The following is an 18,579-nucleotide window of genomic DNA, read 5'->3' as shown; positions in this document are numbered from 1 at the left end:
AAAAACAAAGAATCAATGACAGAAGAAATGTTAGAACCCCAAGGCCTACCTTCCACTCACCAAGCAGGAGCAAAAGCATCACGCTCCCCTCTGTTTCTGTTTTTAGCGTGATTTTTATCTATTCAATATATGTATACTGTAATTGATTTACTTTATTATTATTATTTGATTTTATTATATATTTTATATATTATGTATTGTTTTGAACTGCTGCTGCTGAGTTAACAAATTTCACAACACATGCCGGTGATAATAAATCTGATTCTGATCTGATGGGTTGAAGGGTTTATAGCACAATTAACAACTCATCCATATTCAAAGCCAAAGTCAAGTCAAGTTATTTGTCATTTAACTATATACATGTTTCCCGTCAAACGAGACAACATTTCTCCAAACCAGGGAGTAATGCATAGTAGTACACATAACATGAATATAACACACAGTAACTTACGAAATGAGGATAAAATCTACAAACGAATTGCCGCATAAATAAACAAAGGAAAGTGCATAAATTAAATATGTACAGAACAGATTAGCTGGTGACACTTCAAATGTGATGTGGCAGGGAGTTCAGAAACCTAATGGCCTGAGGGAAGAAACTGTTTCCCATCCTGTTCTTGTTTTTATGCATTAGAGTCTCCTGTCTGATGGTAGAAAGTCAAAAAGGATGCTGGATGAATGGCTGGGACCCTTAATAATACTATGGGCCGTGTGTATGCAACTCTTCTAAATAATGTCCCACATGGATGGTAGGGAGACCCCCTTGTGATCCTCTTAGCGGTTCTCACAGTCCTTTAGTAGGGACTTCAGGTCCGATGCTCAGCTGCTTCCACATCAGCTGGAGATGCAGCTTGTCAGGAAGCTGTCAATGGTGCTCCTGTAAAGTTCAGTTAAGATGGGGGAGGGTGGTGGTGGAGCCTCACTTGGGCTCAATCTCTTCAGGAAGTGGAGGCGCCGCTGTGCTGCCTTATTCAGGGAGGTGATGTTGAAAGTATGTATATGTCACCATATACTACCTTGAGGTTCATTTTCTTGCTGGAATTTACAGGAAAATAAATGCAAAAGGATTTATGAAAAACTATACATAAACAAAGCCTGACAAACAACCAATGTGCGTAAGAAGACAAAGCATCCAAATAATAAAAATAAATAAGTGAATAGTGCTCGGAACATGAGTTGTAGAGTCTTTGAAAGTGACTCCATAGGTTGAGGAATCAATTCAGAGTTGAGATGAAGTTATCCACGTTGATCCGGGAGCCTATTGGTTTGTAAAGTAATAACTTTCCTGAACTTGGTGGTGTGGGGCCTAAGGCTCCTCCCTGTTAGTAGAAGTGAGAAGAGAGCATGCCAGTGATGTGTAGGTTTGTACCACTTTGTGTAGACTTTTCCGTTCCGGGGCATTGGTGTTTCCATGGCATACAACAAATTTCCAGTCATATGCCAATGATGTTAAACCTGATCCTGATGAAGTAATCAGGATACTGGTTTGCTGTGCAATTAACATAGAATAGTACAGCAAAGAAACAGGCCATTCAGCCCACAGTGTTGTGCCAAACACCCAAACACTAATCCCTCCTGCTCACGCCATGTCCATATCCCTCCATCTTCTTTACAGATGTCAAGGGATTTAAGTTTGTTGCCCATTACAGTGTGCAATGTTTGGGTATTACAGTAGGGCCTGGTATTTTATTCTCTCATTCTTCCTCAAATAGTGCATCAGCTGATTATGAGTAACCTGGATTCCTCAAAGACATTCGGTGAGCTTCAAATTGCTGTCATACGTTTCTTCATGGAAAAACAGTTATCCATCACTTCAGTCGGCATCAGAAAATCCAGGTAGAGGCTCATGATCATTTGAATTATTCAATAGCCTTGCTTGGTCCTTGTGCCCTTTGATAGCCTCAACAAGTAATGGTTAGCAGGTTTCCCTCTTTGGAGGTTGTCTGTAATCTGGTTTAATTAAAAACTAGCCAATTTCTTCAGCTTGCTTTGGTGGGGTTTTAATTTTCAGCCTCTTGTTTTGTGGTGCCAACAGGTTTCAGTTATTTATTTTCAAAGAGTTTGTCCCAAAGTACTGCACAGCTACTTTAAACAAAGCTTGAGATGGAGCATCATATAGGGATAATGTGGCTAAAGCATCGTCAGTAGGGTAGGTTGTAAGGAGTACTTTAGAGGAGAAGGAGATAGCTGGGGAATGATTTTTTTAAATTATTCAACCACTGCATGTAAACAACATTGGCAATGCTAGAATTTATTGCCCTTTACTAATTGCCCCTGAACTAAGGCAATGAAGAATTACTTGCATAAGTGGGTCACACAGAGGCCAGATCAGATAAAGGTAGAAATTTCCTCTCCTGCAGGAGATCAGTGAACCTAGTCTATTTCTAAGACATTCCAATTGTTTTATGGTTTCTGTTATTGATATTTCTTATTTAATTATTTGAAATTAATTTTCCCACTATTTAGGTGGGATTTGGACATGTGTCTTCAGATTAACGGCTCAAAGTTTAAAGTAAATTTGTTATCAAAGTATATATATCACCATGTATAACACTGAGATTCATTTTCTTGTGCGCATCCTCAATAAATCTATGGAATAATAACCAACAACAGAATCAATGAAAGACGGCCCACCCAGGTTGGGCGTTCAACCAGAGTGAAGAAGGCAACAAACTGTGCAAATACAAAATGAAAGAAGTTATAATAATAAATAAACAAACAGTAAATATCTAGAACGTGAAACGAAGAATCCTTGAGTGAGTCCATTAGTTGTGGAAACATTTCAATGATGGGGGCAAGTGAAATTATCCTCTTTGGTTCAAGAGCCTGATGGTTTTGAGGGGTAGTCACTGTTCCTGAATGGTGGTGTGAGCCCTGAGGCTCTTGTCATTCTTCCTAACAGCAGCAGTGAGAAGAGAGTATGTCCTGGGTGGTGGGGGTCCCTGATGATGGATGTTGCTTTCCTGCAACAACATGTCATGTAGATGTGTTCAGTAGGTGGGAGGGTTTTATCTGTGATGGACTGGGCCGTATCCACTTTTGTAGGATTTTCCGTTTAAGGGCATTGGTGCCTCCATACCAGGCTGTGATGCAGCCAGTCAATGCACTCTCTACTACACATCTATAGAAGTTTGTCAAAGATTTAGATATCATACTGAGTTTCCACAAACTCCTAAGGAAGTAGAGATGCTGCCATGCTTTCTTCGTAATTGCTGTTATGTTCTGGGACCAGGACAGGTCCTCCAAAATAATAACACCCGGGAATTTAAAGTTGCTAACCTTCTTAACCTCTGATCCTCCAACAAGGACTGGATCATGGACCTCTGGTTTTCTTCTCCTATAATCCGCTCTCTGGTCTTATGTAAGAGATTGTGGTTACAACACCACTCAACCAGATTTTCAATCTCCCTCCTATATGCTGATTCCTCACCACCTTTGATTCAGCCTATGACAGTGATGTCGTCACTAAAAAATACTTAAATATGGCAATATCACAATTCCAGAGATTGTGATGCCTCTTGTTCAGTTAAACTTAGAAATGATCATGAAACTAGAATTGGAAGAGTGTAGAATTGTAATGTTTGTAGAAAAGCAGAGGTTCCAGAGAAATCTGGAGGAAATCTTGGTAAATGGTGCACCAGCAAACTGATTGGAAATTGTCAGAACTAGCAGGGAAGGGTTAGATTGACCTTTGAATAGGTTAAAGTGTGGGCCAAAGGGTTTGTACTGTTCTATGTCTGTGTTCCTTTAATGCAGAAACACTTGCAGGTTGACAATTTAATGAATGGTTTGTCTGTAACCGGTTGTATAATTAAGTTGTTGAGTGTCTAATGTGGGACAATAGTCCATCTCTTCATCTTGATGCTACTCATGCAGTGACAATAATATTATAGACAACTTCCTTGTATCTAACTACTGGATTTTGTTTCTCTTTCCTTTTAGAAAGCATGGCCATGTTACATTTCTCACCAGGAAAGATCTTATCCAAGCATTGCAAAGCAATGGCGAGGAATTATTGGGCCGCCCTTTGCAATTGATTAGACCTGAATGGATTGAGACGTCTTTGGCAAGTATGATAGCCTAATTCCTTTTTTGGCAGCTACAATTAACATAGGGTTTTATTCTTCAGTGGTTTCAGCAGAGTTATGCTCCAACTGCTACTTAGCCATGTTCCTCTCCATTAGATTGTTCCATCTTGCCTCTGGCATTCTCTTCTACATGGTTGTGTGATCTTGGTAACCTATTGTCTGATTTGTCATGTCAATAGATACACTCAAAAAACTTCTATAGATGTACCATGGAGAGCATTCTGACAGGCTGCATCACCAATTGGTATGGGGGGGCGGGGGGCGCTACTGCACAGGACCGAAAGAAGCTGCAGAGGGTTGTAAATGTTGTCAGCTCCATCTTGGGTACTAGCCTACAAAGTACCCAGGACATCTTCAGGGAGCGGTGTCTCAGAAAGGCAGCGTCCATTATTAAGGACCTTCAGTACCCAGGGCATGCCCTTTTCTTCTGTTACCATCAGGTAGGAGGTACAGAAGCCTAAAGGCACACACTCAGCGATTCAGGAGCAGCTTCTTCCCCTCTGCCATCCGATTCCTAAATGGACATTGAACCCTTGGACCCTACCTCACTTATTAAAATATACAATATTTCTCTTGTTTGCGTGTTTTTTAATCTGTTCAATATATAGATATATACGGTAATCGATTTACATATATTATTTATATTTTATTATTTTTTTCTTCTATATTATGTATTGCATTGAACTGCTGCTGCTAAGTTAACAAATTTCACATCACATGCCAGGGATGATAAACCTGATTCTGATTTCCTCTGAATATCCATTTACTTTTAACATGGACCATAGAACACTACTGCTAATACAAGCCCTTCGGCCCATGACTTGTGCTGACCTTGTAACCTACTCAATCGATTTAACCTTTCCCTCCTGCATAGCCCTCCATTTTCCTATGACCCATGTGCCTATCCAAGACTTTCTTAAATGTCCCGACTGTGTCTACCTGTACTACCATCCCTAGCAGTGTATTCCATGCACCCACCATTCTGTGTTAATTTTTTTAAAACTTGCCCCTGACAATTTTCCTAAACTTTCTTCCAATCACCTGCAAATCATGCCATTTCCTTCCTGGGGAAAAGTGTCTGGCTATCCACTCGATCTAAGCTTCTTGTACACCTCTATCAAGTCACATCTTGTATCTCCACTACAAAGAGAAAAGCCCTAGCTCATTTTACACACACACACACACACACACACACACACACACACACAATGTGGTCACTGAGTGTATGTTTGTATGTTTATGGTCTTCTGCTGCTGTAGCCCATTCTCCGGGGGAAATATTAGCCATTTGTGAAGGTTGACAGTAATGTTCCAGCCATGGGCAGGCTCCAGTATGCCTGGCACCAACCATGACACCAACTGGTCTGTCCTTGCCAGTGGTTCTTCCAGTCATATGGGGCTTAGAGTTGTTGTTCAGCCTTTGCTTCTCCGCAATGGATGCCAAACATCTGAGGACCTTTAACTTTAGAAACTGTTGTGCCTGAAAATCCCAGGAGATCATCAGTTTCTGAGATACTCAAACCACCCCATCTGGCACCAGCAATCATTCCAAGGTCAAAGTCACTTAGATCAAATTTCTTCCCTATTACAATATTTGGTCTGAATAACAACTGAACCTATTGACCATGTCCATATGTTTTTATGCATTGAGTTCCTGCCACATGATTGACTGATTAAATATTTGTATTAATGAGCAGGTATACCTAATAAAGTGGCCACAGAATATATACATAACTATCCTCAAATCACTGCATATTTCTGGTGAAGTTGCTTTGATTTTATTGGTAGATGTTCTTGTAATTGCTTTTGCTTCACTTCATCACTGGATAATAGTTTAATAGTTTTATCACCAAGTATTCTTGTTGTGGTTAACATATTTCTTTGTGCTTAAAAGCTGATCATGGGAAGAAACGAAAGCTGACGGAATTAGACCAGGAGTCTGCGATCCCATCGCTGGCAAAGAAAAAACGAATTCAAAAGTGTATGTAACTGTTTCCTTGATTATTTAAAATGGTGGTGTTGTGCCATAGGCAGATATTACAGTCGAAAGCATTGTACTGCAAGCATCTTTTGTGGCAGGGTTTTGTGACAGGTGAAGGTTCAAGGTTCAAAGTAAATTTATTATCAAATTAGTTTTCACATGTAAGGTTTGCCTGGGCAGCTTGCAGCAGGGTATTTTGTAGGTGACTGTCCACCACAACAATTTGTGCTGCTGGAGGGAATAAGGATTTACATCGCTGGTTAAATGAGCTGCTTTGACCTGGATGTTGTCGAGCTTCTTCAGATTTGGTAGAGCTGCACTCATCCAGGCAGACGGAGATTTGAGAGCAAGCTGGATATGGATATCGAAGTTCAGAGGAAACTTATTATCAAAGCACCTATATGTCACCATGTACTACCTTGAGATTCATTTTGCTGCAGACATTCACAATAGAACAAAGAAATACAGTAGGATCAGTGGACAACTACACACAGAGATTGACAAATATCCATTGTGCAAAAGAAGACAAACTGCAATTTTTAAAACTGTGAATTAATTAATACAGAGAACACGAGTTGTAGAGTCCTTGAAGTGAGTCCGTAGGTTGTGGAAGGTGTGCTTCTTGTGGGCAGGACTTCCACCAGGATAAATGTATTAAATAGAAAAGAATACTCGCTGCCAATAATATCAGTCGGCAGTTTCCAGAAATAACTGTTAAAGGGATCATTCAATTAATGCAAAGGTCAGTGGTCTTGAGTAAATTATTAAAACTCCTTGGACACCTGAAGTCAGAAATTGAGGTGAAGTTCCCTGTGCTTGTGCTGAGCTTTATTAGAAAGTTCAGTATGTTGAGCTTCTTGGTGTCTGTATCTCTGAGAATCTAACCAGGATCCAACATATCACTGCAGCTATAAAGAAGGCATGACAGTGGCTATATTTCACTAAGAGTTGGAGGAGATTTGGTATGTCACCAAAGACACTCACAAATGTTTACAGATGTACCGTGGAGAGTATTCTAACTGGCTGCATCACCGTCTGGTATGGGGGGTGAGGGGCTAATGCACAAGATCGAAATAAGCTGCAGAGAGTTGTAAACTCAGTCAACTCCATCATGGGCACTAGCCTCTGTTGTATACAGGACATCTTCAAGGAGCGATGCCTCAAAATGGTGGCCCTCATCATTAAGGACCCCCATCACCCTGGATGTGCCCTCTTGCTACCATCAGGAAGGAGGTACAGAAGTCTGAAGGCACACATTCAACTATTCAGGAACTGTTTCTTCCCCTCTGCCATCCGATTTCTGTTTGAACATTGGTCTCATGAACACTGCTACCTCACTACTTTTTTATTTCTATTTTTGCAGTGCTTATTTAATGTATTATATACTTACAGTAATTCCATTTTTTCCTATTATGTATTGCATTGTGCTCCTGCCTCAAAGACAACAAATTTTATGACATATGCCAGTGATATTAAAATTGATTTTAATTCTAATAGAAACAGAGATGTAGACAGTTAACCTGAAGTGTGAAGTTATTGACCTGCAGACTGAACAATCAGAGACAGCCCTACAGGACTTATTGTGGAGGAGTGCATGTCATTGGCACCAAGCATGGTAAACTAGACTGAAAGAAATGCCACTAAATTCTTTTTCCACGTATAAATAGTGTTAGGAGCTCTGTCAGACAGGAGATGAAAGGACAGGCGGCCTTAGCTTCTGTAATTTTTTTTGGCATAGTGGCGCAGCTACTGGAGCTGCCATCTCACAGCTGCAAGGACCGAGCTTAAGTCCTGACCTCTGGTTGTGTCAGTACGGACTTAGCTCCCTGTGACCAGGTGGCTTTCCCCAGGTCGATGGCGTGCTTACCTTCAGCACATGGGGTATTGAGTAGGAACTCAGCAGGTCGGGCAGCATCTATGGAAATGAATAAACAGTTGAGGTTTTGGGCCAAGACCCTTCTTCAACACTGGAAAGGAAGGTAGAGGATACCAGAATAAAAAGGTGAGGGGGGAGGGGAATTAGGGTAGCTGGAAGGTGATAGGTGAAGCGAGGTGGGTGGGAAAGGTAAAGGGCTGGGGAGGAAGGTACCTGATATGAGAGGAGAGTGAACCATAGGAGAAAGGGAAGGAGGAGGGGACCCAAGGGGAAGTGATAGGCAGGTGAGAAGAGGCAGGAGACCAGAGTGGGGAACAGAAGAACTGGGGTGGGGGGGGGGGGAATTTTTTATTAGAAGGAGAAATCAATAATCATGCTGTCAGGTTGGAGGCTACCCAGATGGAATATAAGGCGTTGCACCATCACTCTGAGGAAGTCCTCATCTTGGCCAGGGATTGGCGTGTCGGTATGAGAATGGGCATTAGAATTAAAATATTTAACCACCAAGAAGACCCGCTATTGGCGGATGGATGGAAGTGCTTGACGAAGAGGTCCTCCAATTTACAACAGGTCTCACCAATGTGTACAAAGTTCAAAGGTTAGGTAACCGTGTTGTAACTGTACAAAACTTTTATAGGGCTGGGTTCGATCTTGACAAGTGCCGTCTGTGTAGATGACACCCTATCCCTTTAGCCGTGTGTGGTAAACCATGTATATATGTTGTAACTCGGTTACCTGTCTGGACACACCCCTCTGCTGACTGCCCCTGTGGCTCCTCCCACAGAGTCCTGTATAAAGGTGTTCGTCTTGCCCCTCCCCCTCAGTCGGGGGGCAGACACTCACTGTGGAGGTCGTATTGTACAGCGAATAAAAGCCTTTCAGTATTTTTACCAAACCTCAGTCTTTTGGAGTAATTGAAGGTGCTTCACCGTGTAAGGCACTTCTTGCCCTCCCTTTCCAAAGACATGCAGGTTGGTAGGTTAATTGGCTGTTATAAATTACCCCTAGTGTGCAGGTAAGCGGTAGAATCTGGGACAAATTGAATGCTTAACTTTATTAAAGAGAGTTGGCTTTATTTGTCACATGTATATTGAAACATAGAGTGCAGTCCATTGTTTTGCATCATAAATGACTAACACCATGGTCACAGGATTGTGCTGGGGGCAGCCTGCTTCTGCTGTCAACCTGACATGCTCACAACTCACTAATCTTAACCCGTACGTCCTTGGGATATGGAGGAAACCAGAGGAAGCCCATGCAGTCATAGAAAGAGTGTACTACTTAGAGCTGCAGAAATTTATTTATTTATTGAGATACAAGATGAAATAGGCCCTTCAAGCCACACCGCCCAGCAACCCCACCACCCCCCACACTCGATTTAATCCTAGCCTAATCATGGGGCAATTTACAATGGCCAGTTAACCTCCCAACCAAAAGTCTGGAAAACCAGAGCACCTCAAGGAAACTCACATGGTCACGGGGAGAACATTTAAGCTCCTTACAGGCAAAGATGGGAATTGAACCCCGAGTTGCCAGTACTGTAAAGCATTGTGCTATCCACTGTGCTACTGTGCTCCTATTGTATTTACTTGTTCTATGAATCCATGCAAGAAAATTACTCCTAAGGTAGTATGTGGTGTGGGTGCTTTGATAATAAATTTATTTTGCACTTTGAAGTTTAGGTGAAGGATCTCAACCCAAAATATCGACTGTCCATTCTCCCATCCCATAGGCCCGCTAAGTTCCTCCAATTCTTTCTGTATTTTTCTGACTTCTTGAAATGGGTAACTGGATTATTACTTACTGCCCGTTATGCCACTGGCATTTCAGGCACCATTGAAGATCCTAAATCTCTGGCGGTGTTCAGGGTTTCCTTCAGCGTGTCAGTAGCTTCCTGTCAGTTTTCACTTCTGTCAGTCATGCAAGTCCCAGGTGGAGGCTTAGGAATACAGTCACACTCAGATGTGGAAGGACTCATCTTTACTGTTTCCATGACAGTATTGTTTGACCGATCAAGGTTTTTTAGCCCTTAGCTGAACCTTGATCCTGGAGGACCGGTGAACCACTCTTAGTCTGGCCTCTACGCTTTCACCTGTTTGGCATGGGCAACCCTACCAAGAGCCAAAGTGCAAGGCTCTGACTCCAGCCAGTATAGCTCTCTGGGTCATTGAGGCACACAAGCCACCAAACCAAAACAATCCCCCCCCCCACCCCCATCCCATGGCCCGCAGAGTTCTTCCAGTGCTTTGTATGTCAGAACCAACTTCTTGAAACAATAACTGGATCATTATCACCTGTTTATTTGTGGAATCTTGCTGTAAAGCAGTTTGTACATTGGAGAGGAGGGTGGAGAAAAAGCTATATGAAAACTTTCTCATAATTTGTTCAGCAAGTTCTTCATTTTTTTGTTTTTCAAAAGCTGCTTTAATTAAGAGCAGGAAGAAAAGTCCACTTCTCATAAGGAAGAGAAAGTCATCAGGTATGCTTTCAAACCTTTAATGAAATGAAATTGTGTTCCTCTAGCCCAGGGATTCCTAGTCTAACTTATGCCATGGGTCAATACCATTAAGTAAGGGGCCTATGGACTCCAGGGTGGGAACCTCTGCTGCTAGCTAGATTCAGTATAGTCATTTACTGCAGGGTATTCAGGTCGGCTCCAGATGTTCTGGTTTGTTAGAGGGCTGACCAGACATGCACTTTAGTTCGTATACTACTGACCCACACTGATTAGGGCAGTATGGTGGATTTTATTAAATGATCCAAGTTGAAGTTCATCTCTGTGAACTCAGTGAAAAATGTAGGTCTTAAGCCGGCCGATGGTTTAGTGGCATCAGCATTGGACTTTGAGGCAAGTCATCCCGGATTGGAATCTGGCTGGCTCCTTGCGTGCTTTCCATCCATGCTGGGTTGAGTGTCGAGCTAGCAACTTGACCTCGTAAAAAATAAAACAAAACCACTAAAGAAATGGCAAGGTTGCTGCCTGATGCGCCATAAGGCGCGGAAAGGAATAACAGCAACAACTTAGACCCAAGTGACTTCTCTGATAGATAATCATTATTGTGCCATCTGATAGACAAACCATTATTATGCTATTATATGTTGGATCATGCTGTGCACCATTGATTTGCAGTGATGGAACTGTGACAAAGTGTTTCACCTTCGACTGTAAAAATGCACTGAGAAAGTCGTGGAGGGAAGTTATATAAAGAGATGTCTTTCTCTCACAGTTCACGCTGTTCCCTTTCATTTCTCAACAGTTGTTTCAGCAAAGAAAAGTAGGAAGAATTCTCTGTCTCCCATTGAGAAGGAAAAATCAATAACAGGTAAACTTAAACCGTTCCTGGAATAAAACTGTACTCTTCTGCCTACTTCAGTGGTTTGGAGGCTTTGAGTGCTCGAGTTTGTTCTGAAAGCTGACATTGGAGCTCCACTGATATATGAAGAAGACTTAGAAAATAAGGTGGACTTCGCTGAGTGTTCGAGTTGAAGTGAATTCCAGCAAGGTGCACACAAATTGCTGGCATAACTCGGCGCATCAGGCAGCACTGTGGTGAGGAATTAACAGTTAATGTTTAGGGCCGAGATCTTTCATCAGGACCCAAAACATTAAAGGTTTATTTAATAATAATTTAATTATATTTCATAGTGAATTCTGTAATTGGCTTGATGTCATGAAATGTTTTCTCTGCTTAAACTTGGCTGATCCATTTTTTCCCTCTCAGCCCCAATCTCTTGTGCCTTCTCCCTGTATCCCTTCATGCCCTGACTAATCAAGAATCTCAGCCTCTGCCTTAAATATACCAATGACTTGGCCAACACAGCCACCTGTGGCAATGAATTCCTCGATTCACCACTGTCTTGAGTAAAGAAATTCCTCCTCATCTCCATTCTAAAGGGCACCCCTCTATTCAGAGTCTGTGTCCTCTGGTGTTAGACTCTCCCACCATAAGAAACATCCTCTCTGCCTCTCTATTGAGGCCTTTCATCGTGCCATAGATTTCAGTCAGGTTACCCCTCATTCTTCAGAATTCCATCCAGTGAGCAGAGGCCCAGAGCCATCAAAAGCTCCTCATATGACAAGCCTTTCAATCCTGGAATCATTTTGGTGAACCTCCTTTGAACCCTCTCCAATGTCAGCACATACTTCCTTAGATAAGGGACCCAAAACTGCACTTTTGTTTCTGTCTTAATTGATTCTTGGACATGGCCTGCATTTAATTAAACCTGGCTTGTTGAGCCTCCTGAGAGAGCAGTAGCTGTAAATCTGGGTTCTGTCATAGACCCAGACTGATTAGGGATAGCACATTTCCCTTCTGCTTGTTCACAAACTGAGTTGTCAAAAGACAAAAGAATCAAAATTATTCGAACATCAGATTCATTTCTTGAGCTCAGTTTTTTCTTTTTCCTTAGAAGTGGAGAAAGACGGTGAGCTGAATAAACCTCTTCAAAAGAAGAAGAAAAAGAAGAAAATTCAGGAAGAAGGTATGGAAATTCTCACTTGCCAGTTGTACCTTTTCCTGCAGCCTTCCTTGTCCAAGGCAACCAAGACTCACCAGGTCCTGGATTCTGCTGCCTACCAAGGCATTCATATTCATCAATGGTCTTTCAATCTCAGAATGGGAGCACTGTTTTCAAGTCCAGGCTGTGTAGTTCTGAGATAGTGGGACATTTGAGGGGTTTGCTGGGCTTCTATGAAGGATGTCTATGTCAAGTCACTTTGACGTGACACCAGCTTCGCACACAAGGTCAGGCTAGGTTTATGGCAACACATACACACAAAATGTTGGAGGCACTTGGCATCCTTGGAAAGAACTAAACAGTGGACATGTCAAGCCGAGACATATTGTGCATGTTACTCTGGATTCCCAGCATCTGCAGAGATTGATTGTATTAGATTTCCCACCTTAAAGGTAGAGAAAAGGTGGCCATACAAAACCAGGTGGGATTGTGACTCTGAAAGATATAAAGAAGCTTCCAGGAGATAGAAAGTTCGAAGTACATTTATAATCTACACAGTATACAACCCTGAGATTCATCTTTGCAGGCAGCCATGAAACAAAGAAAACCATGGAACCCGATCGAAGAGAAATATCACCCACTCCCTCCACACTTATGCGCAAAAAAAAATCATGCATATGTAGCCCCCCCCACCCCTGGCCACCTTCAGGGTCGCTCGGCTCGCTGTCGTCTAGGGAAACAGCCTCGGCCCCACCAAACTGGGTAATTAGTTTGTGTGGATGCTGTGTGATGTACCCCACCCCGCCCAAATAACAGACAATACACCATATACGATTAAATGATTTACAGTTTATAGATATTACTGGAACTATAATTAATAGAGAATAAAATATAAAAGGAAAATAAAAGGCGCCACACTTAACAAAGCTCAATCTCTTCGTGCACAGTTGGAGCTCAGGACCCTTCTTCTTCACCCTGCGACCCTCGACCGGCCGCCTGGGACCAACAGAGGTGGTCAATCAGATGCTCCACACTTGTCTGTCTCCGTCTCCTCACCGAATGCCCTCCTCGGGGTCCGACCCCATTAGCGGACATCACAGCACCTCATCCATTCTCTGTCTCTCTCTCCCGCCTTCTGCCCCAAAACCCCGTGCATACAATATCTTACAGATACACCAAAAACATAACACCTATCCCAACTGGTTCATAACACCTTCTTATCAGTAACGTGATTCAACAAACTGCTAGCGGGAGAGCTTTCTCAGCGTTTAACATAACAAAGAAGCATTCCCAAGTATAACATAACAAAGAAGCCATCTTAAATTTCACATACCAAAAAAGAAAGACCCCGTACACATACGACACCAAAAACAAAACATTAATGCCCACATACACAAAAACAAATGGTACTAGCAGCAACAAGAACATCAACCCACAACCCTCCCCCATGAGTAAAAGACAAATTATGCATATGGCAGCAGGAAAATGACGACCCCTGCGGCTGTTCTCAGCACATCTTTGGATTCTTGAGCGCTGACGCATTTCACTGCATGTCCTGATGTATGTGTGACATATAAGGCTAATTTTTAACCTTTAGCTTTAAACTTTTTACCGACCTCAAGAGACTGGATGCAGTTTAGTTACAGAATCGAGGATGGGGGTAGGTAACATAGTAGTGACATAGTAAACCTACAGCACAATACAGGCCCTTCAGCCCACAAAGCTGTGCCGAGCATGTCCTTACCTTAGAAATTACCTAGGGTTGCCCATAGCCTTCTATTTTTCTAAGCTCCGTGTACCTGTCCTGGAGTCTCTGAACAGATCCTATTGTATCCGCCTCCACCACCTTCGCCGGCAGCCCATTCCACGCACTCACCACTCCCTGCATTTTAAAAAAAGCTTACCCCCGACATCTCCTCTGTACCTATTTCCAAGCATCTTAAAATTGTGCTCTCTCGTGCTAGCCATTCCAGCCCTGGGAAAAAGCCTCTGACTATCCACACGATTAATACCTCTCATCATCTTACATACCTCTATCAAGTCACCTCTCATCCTCTGTTGCTCCAAGGAGAAAAGGCCAAGTTCACTCAACCCATTCTCATAAGGCATGGTCCCCAATCCAGGGAACATCCTTGTAAACCTCCTCTGCACCCTTTCCATGGTTTCCACATCCTTCCAACAGTGAGGCGACCAGAACTGAGCACAGTATTCCAAGTGGGGTCTGATCAGGGTCCTATATAGCTGCAACATTACCTCTCAGCTCCTAAACTCAATCCCACAATTGATGAAGGCCAATACACCGTATGCTTTCTTAACCACAGAGTCAACCTGCGCAGCAGCTTTGAGTGTCCTATGGATTAGGACCCCAATATCCCTCTGATCCGCCACACTGCCAAGAGTCTTACCATTAATACTATATTCTGTCATATTTGATCTATCAAAATGGGTACTGCCAGTCTTCCATACAACCTTGCCCAGGCCTCGGTCATCATCGAAAATTGATGGACAGCCAAAGAAGGAGAAGAAGATCTACCAATATAAACCACCTCACACATATCAGGATTGAGCTCCATTTGCCACTTCTCAGCCCAATTTTGCATCCTATCAATGTCCCGCTGTAACCTCTGACAGCCCTCCACACTATCCACAACACCCCCAACCTTTGTGTCATCAGCAAATTTACTAACCCATCCCTCCACTTCTTCATGCAGGTCACTTATAAAAATCACGAAGAGCAGGGGTCCCAGAACAGATCCCTGAGGCACACTACTGGTGACTGACCTCCATGCAGAATATAATCTGTCTACAACCACTCTTTGCCTTCTGTGGGCGAGCCAGTTCTGGATCCACAAAGCAATTTCCCCTTGGATCCCATGCCTCTTTACTTTCACAATAAGTCTTGCATGGGGTACCTTGTCAAATGCCTTGCTGAAATCCATATACACTACGTCTACTGCTCTACCTTCATCAATGTGTTTAGTCACATCCTCAAAAAATTCATTCAGGCTCGTAAGGCATGACCTGCCTTTGACAAAGCCATGCTGACTATTCCTAATCATATTATGCCTCTCCAAATGTTTATAAGTCCTGCCTCTCAGGATCTTCTCTGTCAACTTACCAACCACTGAAGCAAGACTCACTGGTCTGTAATTTCCTGGGCTATCTCTACTCCCTTCATTGAATAACGGAACAACATCTGCAACCCTCCAATCCTCCGGAACCTCTCCCATCCCCTTTGATGATGCAAAGATCATCGCCAGAAACTCAGCAATCTTCCTCGCCTTGTCCGGTCCCGGTGACTTATCCAACTTGATGCTTTCCAAAAGCTCCAGTACATCCTCTTCCTTAATATCTACATGCTCAAGCTTTCCACTCTGCTGTAAGTCATCCCTACAATCACCAAGATCTTTTTCTGTAGTGAATACAGAAGCGAAGTACTCATTAAGTACCTCTGCTATCTCCTCTGGTTCCATACACACTTTTCCACTGTCACACTTGATTGGTCCTATTCTCTTACTTCTTATCCTCTTGCTCTTCACATACTTGGAGAATGCCTTGGGGTTTTCCTTAATCCTGTCCGCCAAGGCCTTCTCATGCCCCCTTCTGGCTCTCCTAATTTCTTTCTGAAGCTCCTTCCTGCTAGCCTTATAATCTTCTAGATCTCTATCATTACCTAATTTTTTGAACCTTTCGTAAGCTGTTCTTTCCTTCTTGACTAGATTTGTAACAGCCTTTGTACACCACGGTTCCTGTACCCTACCATCCTTTCCCTGTCTCATTGGAACATACCTATGCAGAACTCCACGCAAATATCCCCTGAACATTTGCTACGTTTCATCTGTATTCACATTTCCCATTTTCCCATCATCACATTTCCCTGAGGACATCTGTTCCCAGTTTATGCTTCCAAGTTCCTGCCTTATAGCCTCATATTTCCCCTTACTCCAATTAAACGCTTTCCTAACCTATCCCTCTCCAATGCTATGGTGTTTCAGTTTGTGAAACATTCCTATTAAACATTAGCTTTATTTGTCACGTGTATATTGAAACATGCATTATTTGAATCAAATCAGATCAACACGGATTGTCCTGGGCAAGTGTTGCCATTTTTTCCCTATAAAATGCTTTAAGGAAATAATGGGGGAAAAAATCAAGATTTAAAAACCCTATTTATTCAGTTACTATATCATCTTTTCTAATGTTATTGCTCCAAATTTAGGAGAATGGTAACAAATATGAAAATCCAGACATTAAAAAATATTGTATCAAAAGATATTCTGAAAACCCTAGATTAACACGCAGCCCCACAGACTCTAGTTCTTCCTGAAAAATACACAAAAAAGACGCTCCTTTCTTTTTTATTTTATGTCTGTTTTACTTTCTCTCTCTGTTTCCAGTGTGTGTGTATCTCTCTCTCTCTCTCTTTCTCTTTCTCTTTCTCTCTCTTTCTCTCCACCCTGTTCCTTCTGCCCCCCGTCCCTCCTTGCTTAATCTGAAGTGAAGGGTAATTGTGCTGTTGTAGCAGTAAATTAAAAATTTTCCCAATAAAACCTTTCACTAAAGGGTTCATTTTTAAAATAATATCTAACAGGTCAGAGTCCTGTATATATGGAAAATGATTTAAATATTCTTGTAAGAAATGTCTGACCTGAAGATATTGCAAGAAATGTGAATACGAGAGAGAGTATTTAGTTACTAATTTCTCAAAAGACATAAATTGGCCATCTTGGAACAGATCAATGAAGGAATAAACTCCTTTATTTCTCCAAAGAAGAAAAGTAGGATCACTTAATGAAGGTTTAAATAAATAATTTCGATAAATTAAGCTAAGAAGATCATATTTTTTAAGATTAAGAAAATTACGAAGCTGGTACCAAATTTGTAATGACTGTTTAATCGTAGGATATACATTTAGATTAGCAATTTTGGCCAGTTGTACAGGTAAAGAAGCTCCTAATAACGATCCAAATCAGCCCAAGGTGATCGTTCATTTTTGTCAGCCCAGTCTCTCTCTCCTGCCCCCCAGCTGTCTCTCTCCTGCCCCTGACACACACACGCACACACACACACACACACACACAAAACTCTCTCTCGCCCCTCTCTCTCTCTTTCTCGCCCCCCTTCTCTCCCCCTCTCTCTCTCACCCCCTCTCTTTCTCTCTCTCCTCCCCTTTTTCTCCCCCCACTTAATAGAGCTCCAGTACAGTGACCAGGTTCAATCCCATCAATATCTGTAAGGAGTTTGTACCTTCTCCCTGTGACCACATGGGCTTTCTCTGGGTGCTTCAGTTTCCTCCCATATTTCAAAGAAGTATGGGTGAGTAGGTTAGTTGGTCTGATGGGTGTAAACGGCAGCATGGGCTCATAGTGCTGTAAGGAACTGTTTCCGTGATGTATCCCTACATAAAATAATGCTGCTCTTGATCAGCTAAGATGCATCATTAGAACTGTAGTCTTGCCCTTCACAGTTTATGTTAAGTGCTTTCAGGTCTTGGTCATTTTTTAGGAGTTTTTTTTAAGAGTGAGTGAGAAAATTTGGTTCTTCATGAACATTTATTTTAAAGTTTAAACAAAGGAACAGATAACAAGTAGACAAAGCGACAGTGATTCAAAGCAGATGAAAAACAGGGAAGAAAAGAGATTAAAGATGGCACTTTGGAAAAACTATCACCTTTATAGTCCAGATAACAGAAATTCCTCAGATAAGGACACCTAATCAATGGTTGCACAATCGTCACACGGGGGTAATGTGCTAATACTTAACCCATTAAAAATGAAAGGGTGGTAAGCCTTTCACGTTTCCGCCGGTAAGTGGAGAATGACCACCACATACTGCTAAAGATTAGAATTGGTAAAAATTCAGTTTATGTCAGTAAAAAAAGAAACTATGATTTTAATATTGCATTAATTCAACTAATGCCTTATAAAAAGTATTAAAAAAACAACTGATTCCAACAGTGCGTTAAACATGGATTGAAACACCAGCCAGAAAGACCGATAAGGCAGGGTGTTGGGACCGGAGGTGAGAGTTGGAGCAATTTCTCTCATTTTCCTGCGATGTCCACTTCTGGACTGCAGCACTGAGGCTGTGAAACTGCTCCAGTGCTGCTACGTGCTTCATATCTGCAAGCTTCGCAGAGATTTGCTCTGTCCAATGATGAACTGAGACCGAGGCTTT

At 42.1% G+C, this 18,579-nt stretch overlaps 1 protein-coding gene across 6 annotated transcripts in view; it reads left to right on the top strand.

The window, feature by feature from the left end:
- LOC140197845 (uncharacterized) overlaps nt 1-18,579 on the top strand; it is a 239,412-nt gene that overhangs the window by 170,219 nt on the left and 50,614 nt on the right. For all 6 annotated transcript variants that reach the window (XM_072258346.1, XM_072258348.1, XM_072258347.1 and 3 more), the window contains exons 13-18: nt 1,713-1,836; nt 3,943-4,070; nt 5,982-6,068; nt 10,364-10,423; nt 11,202-11,267; nt 12,355-12,426. In XM_072258346.1, coding sequence (XP_072114447.1) covers nt 1,713-1,836; nt 3,943-4,070; nt 5,982-6,068; nt 10,364-10,423; nt 11,202-11,267; nt 12,355-12,426 — 537 coding nt within the window. The remainder of the gene's footprint in view (nt 1-1,712; nt 1,837-3,942; nt 4,071-5,981; nt 6,069-10,363; nt 10,424-11,201; nt 11,268-12,354; nt 12,427-18,579) is intronic.

This window comes from Mobula birostris, chromosome 5, assembly GCF_030028105.1.
Source record: "Mobula birostris isolate sMobBir1 chromosome 5, sMobBir1.hap1, whole genome shotgun sequence".
Classification (NCBI taxonomy): Eukaryota; Metazoa; Chordata; class Chondrichthyes; order Myliobatiformes; family Myliobatidae; genus Mobula; species Mobula birostris.
The sequence above is the reverse complement of the archived record's forward strand: the minus strand, read 5'-3'. Positions and strand labels throughout refer to the sequence as shown.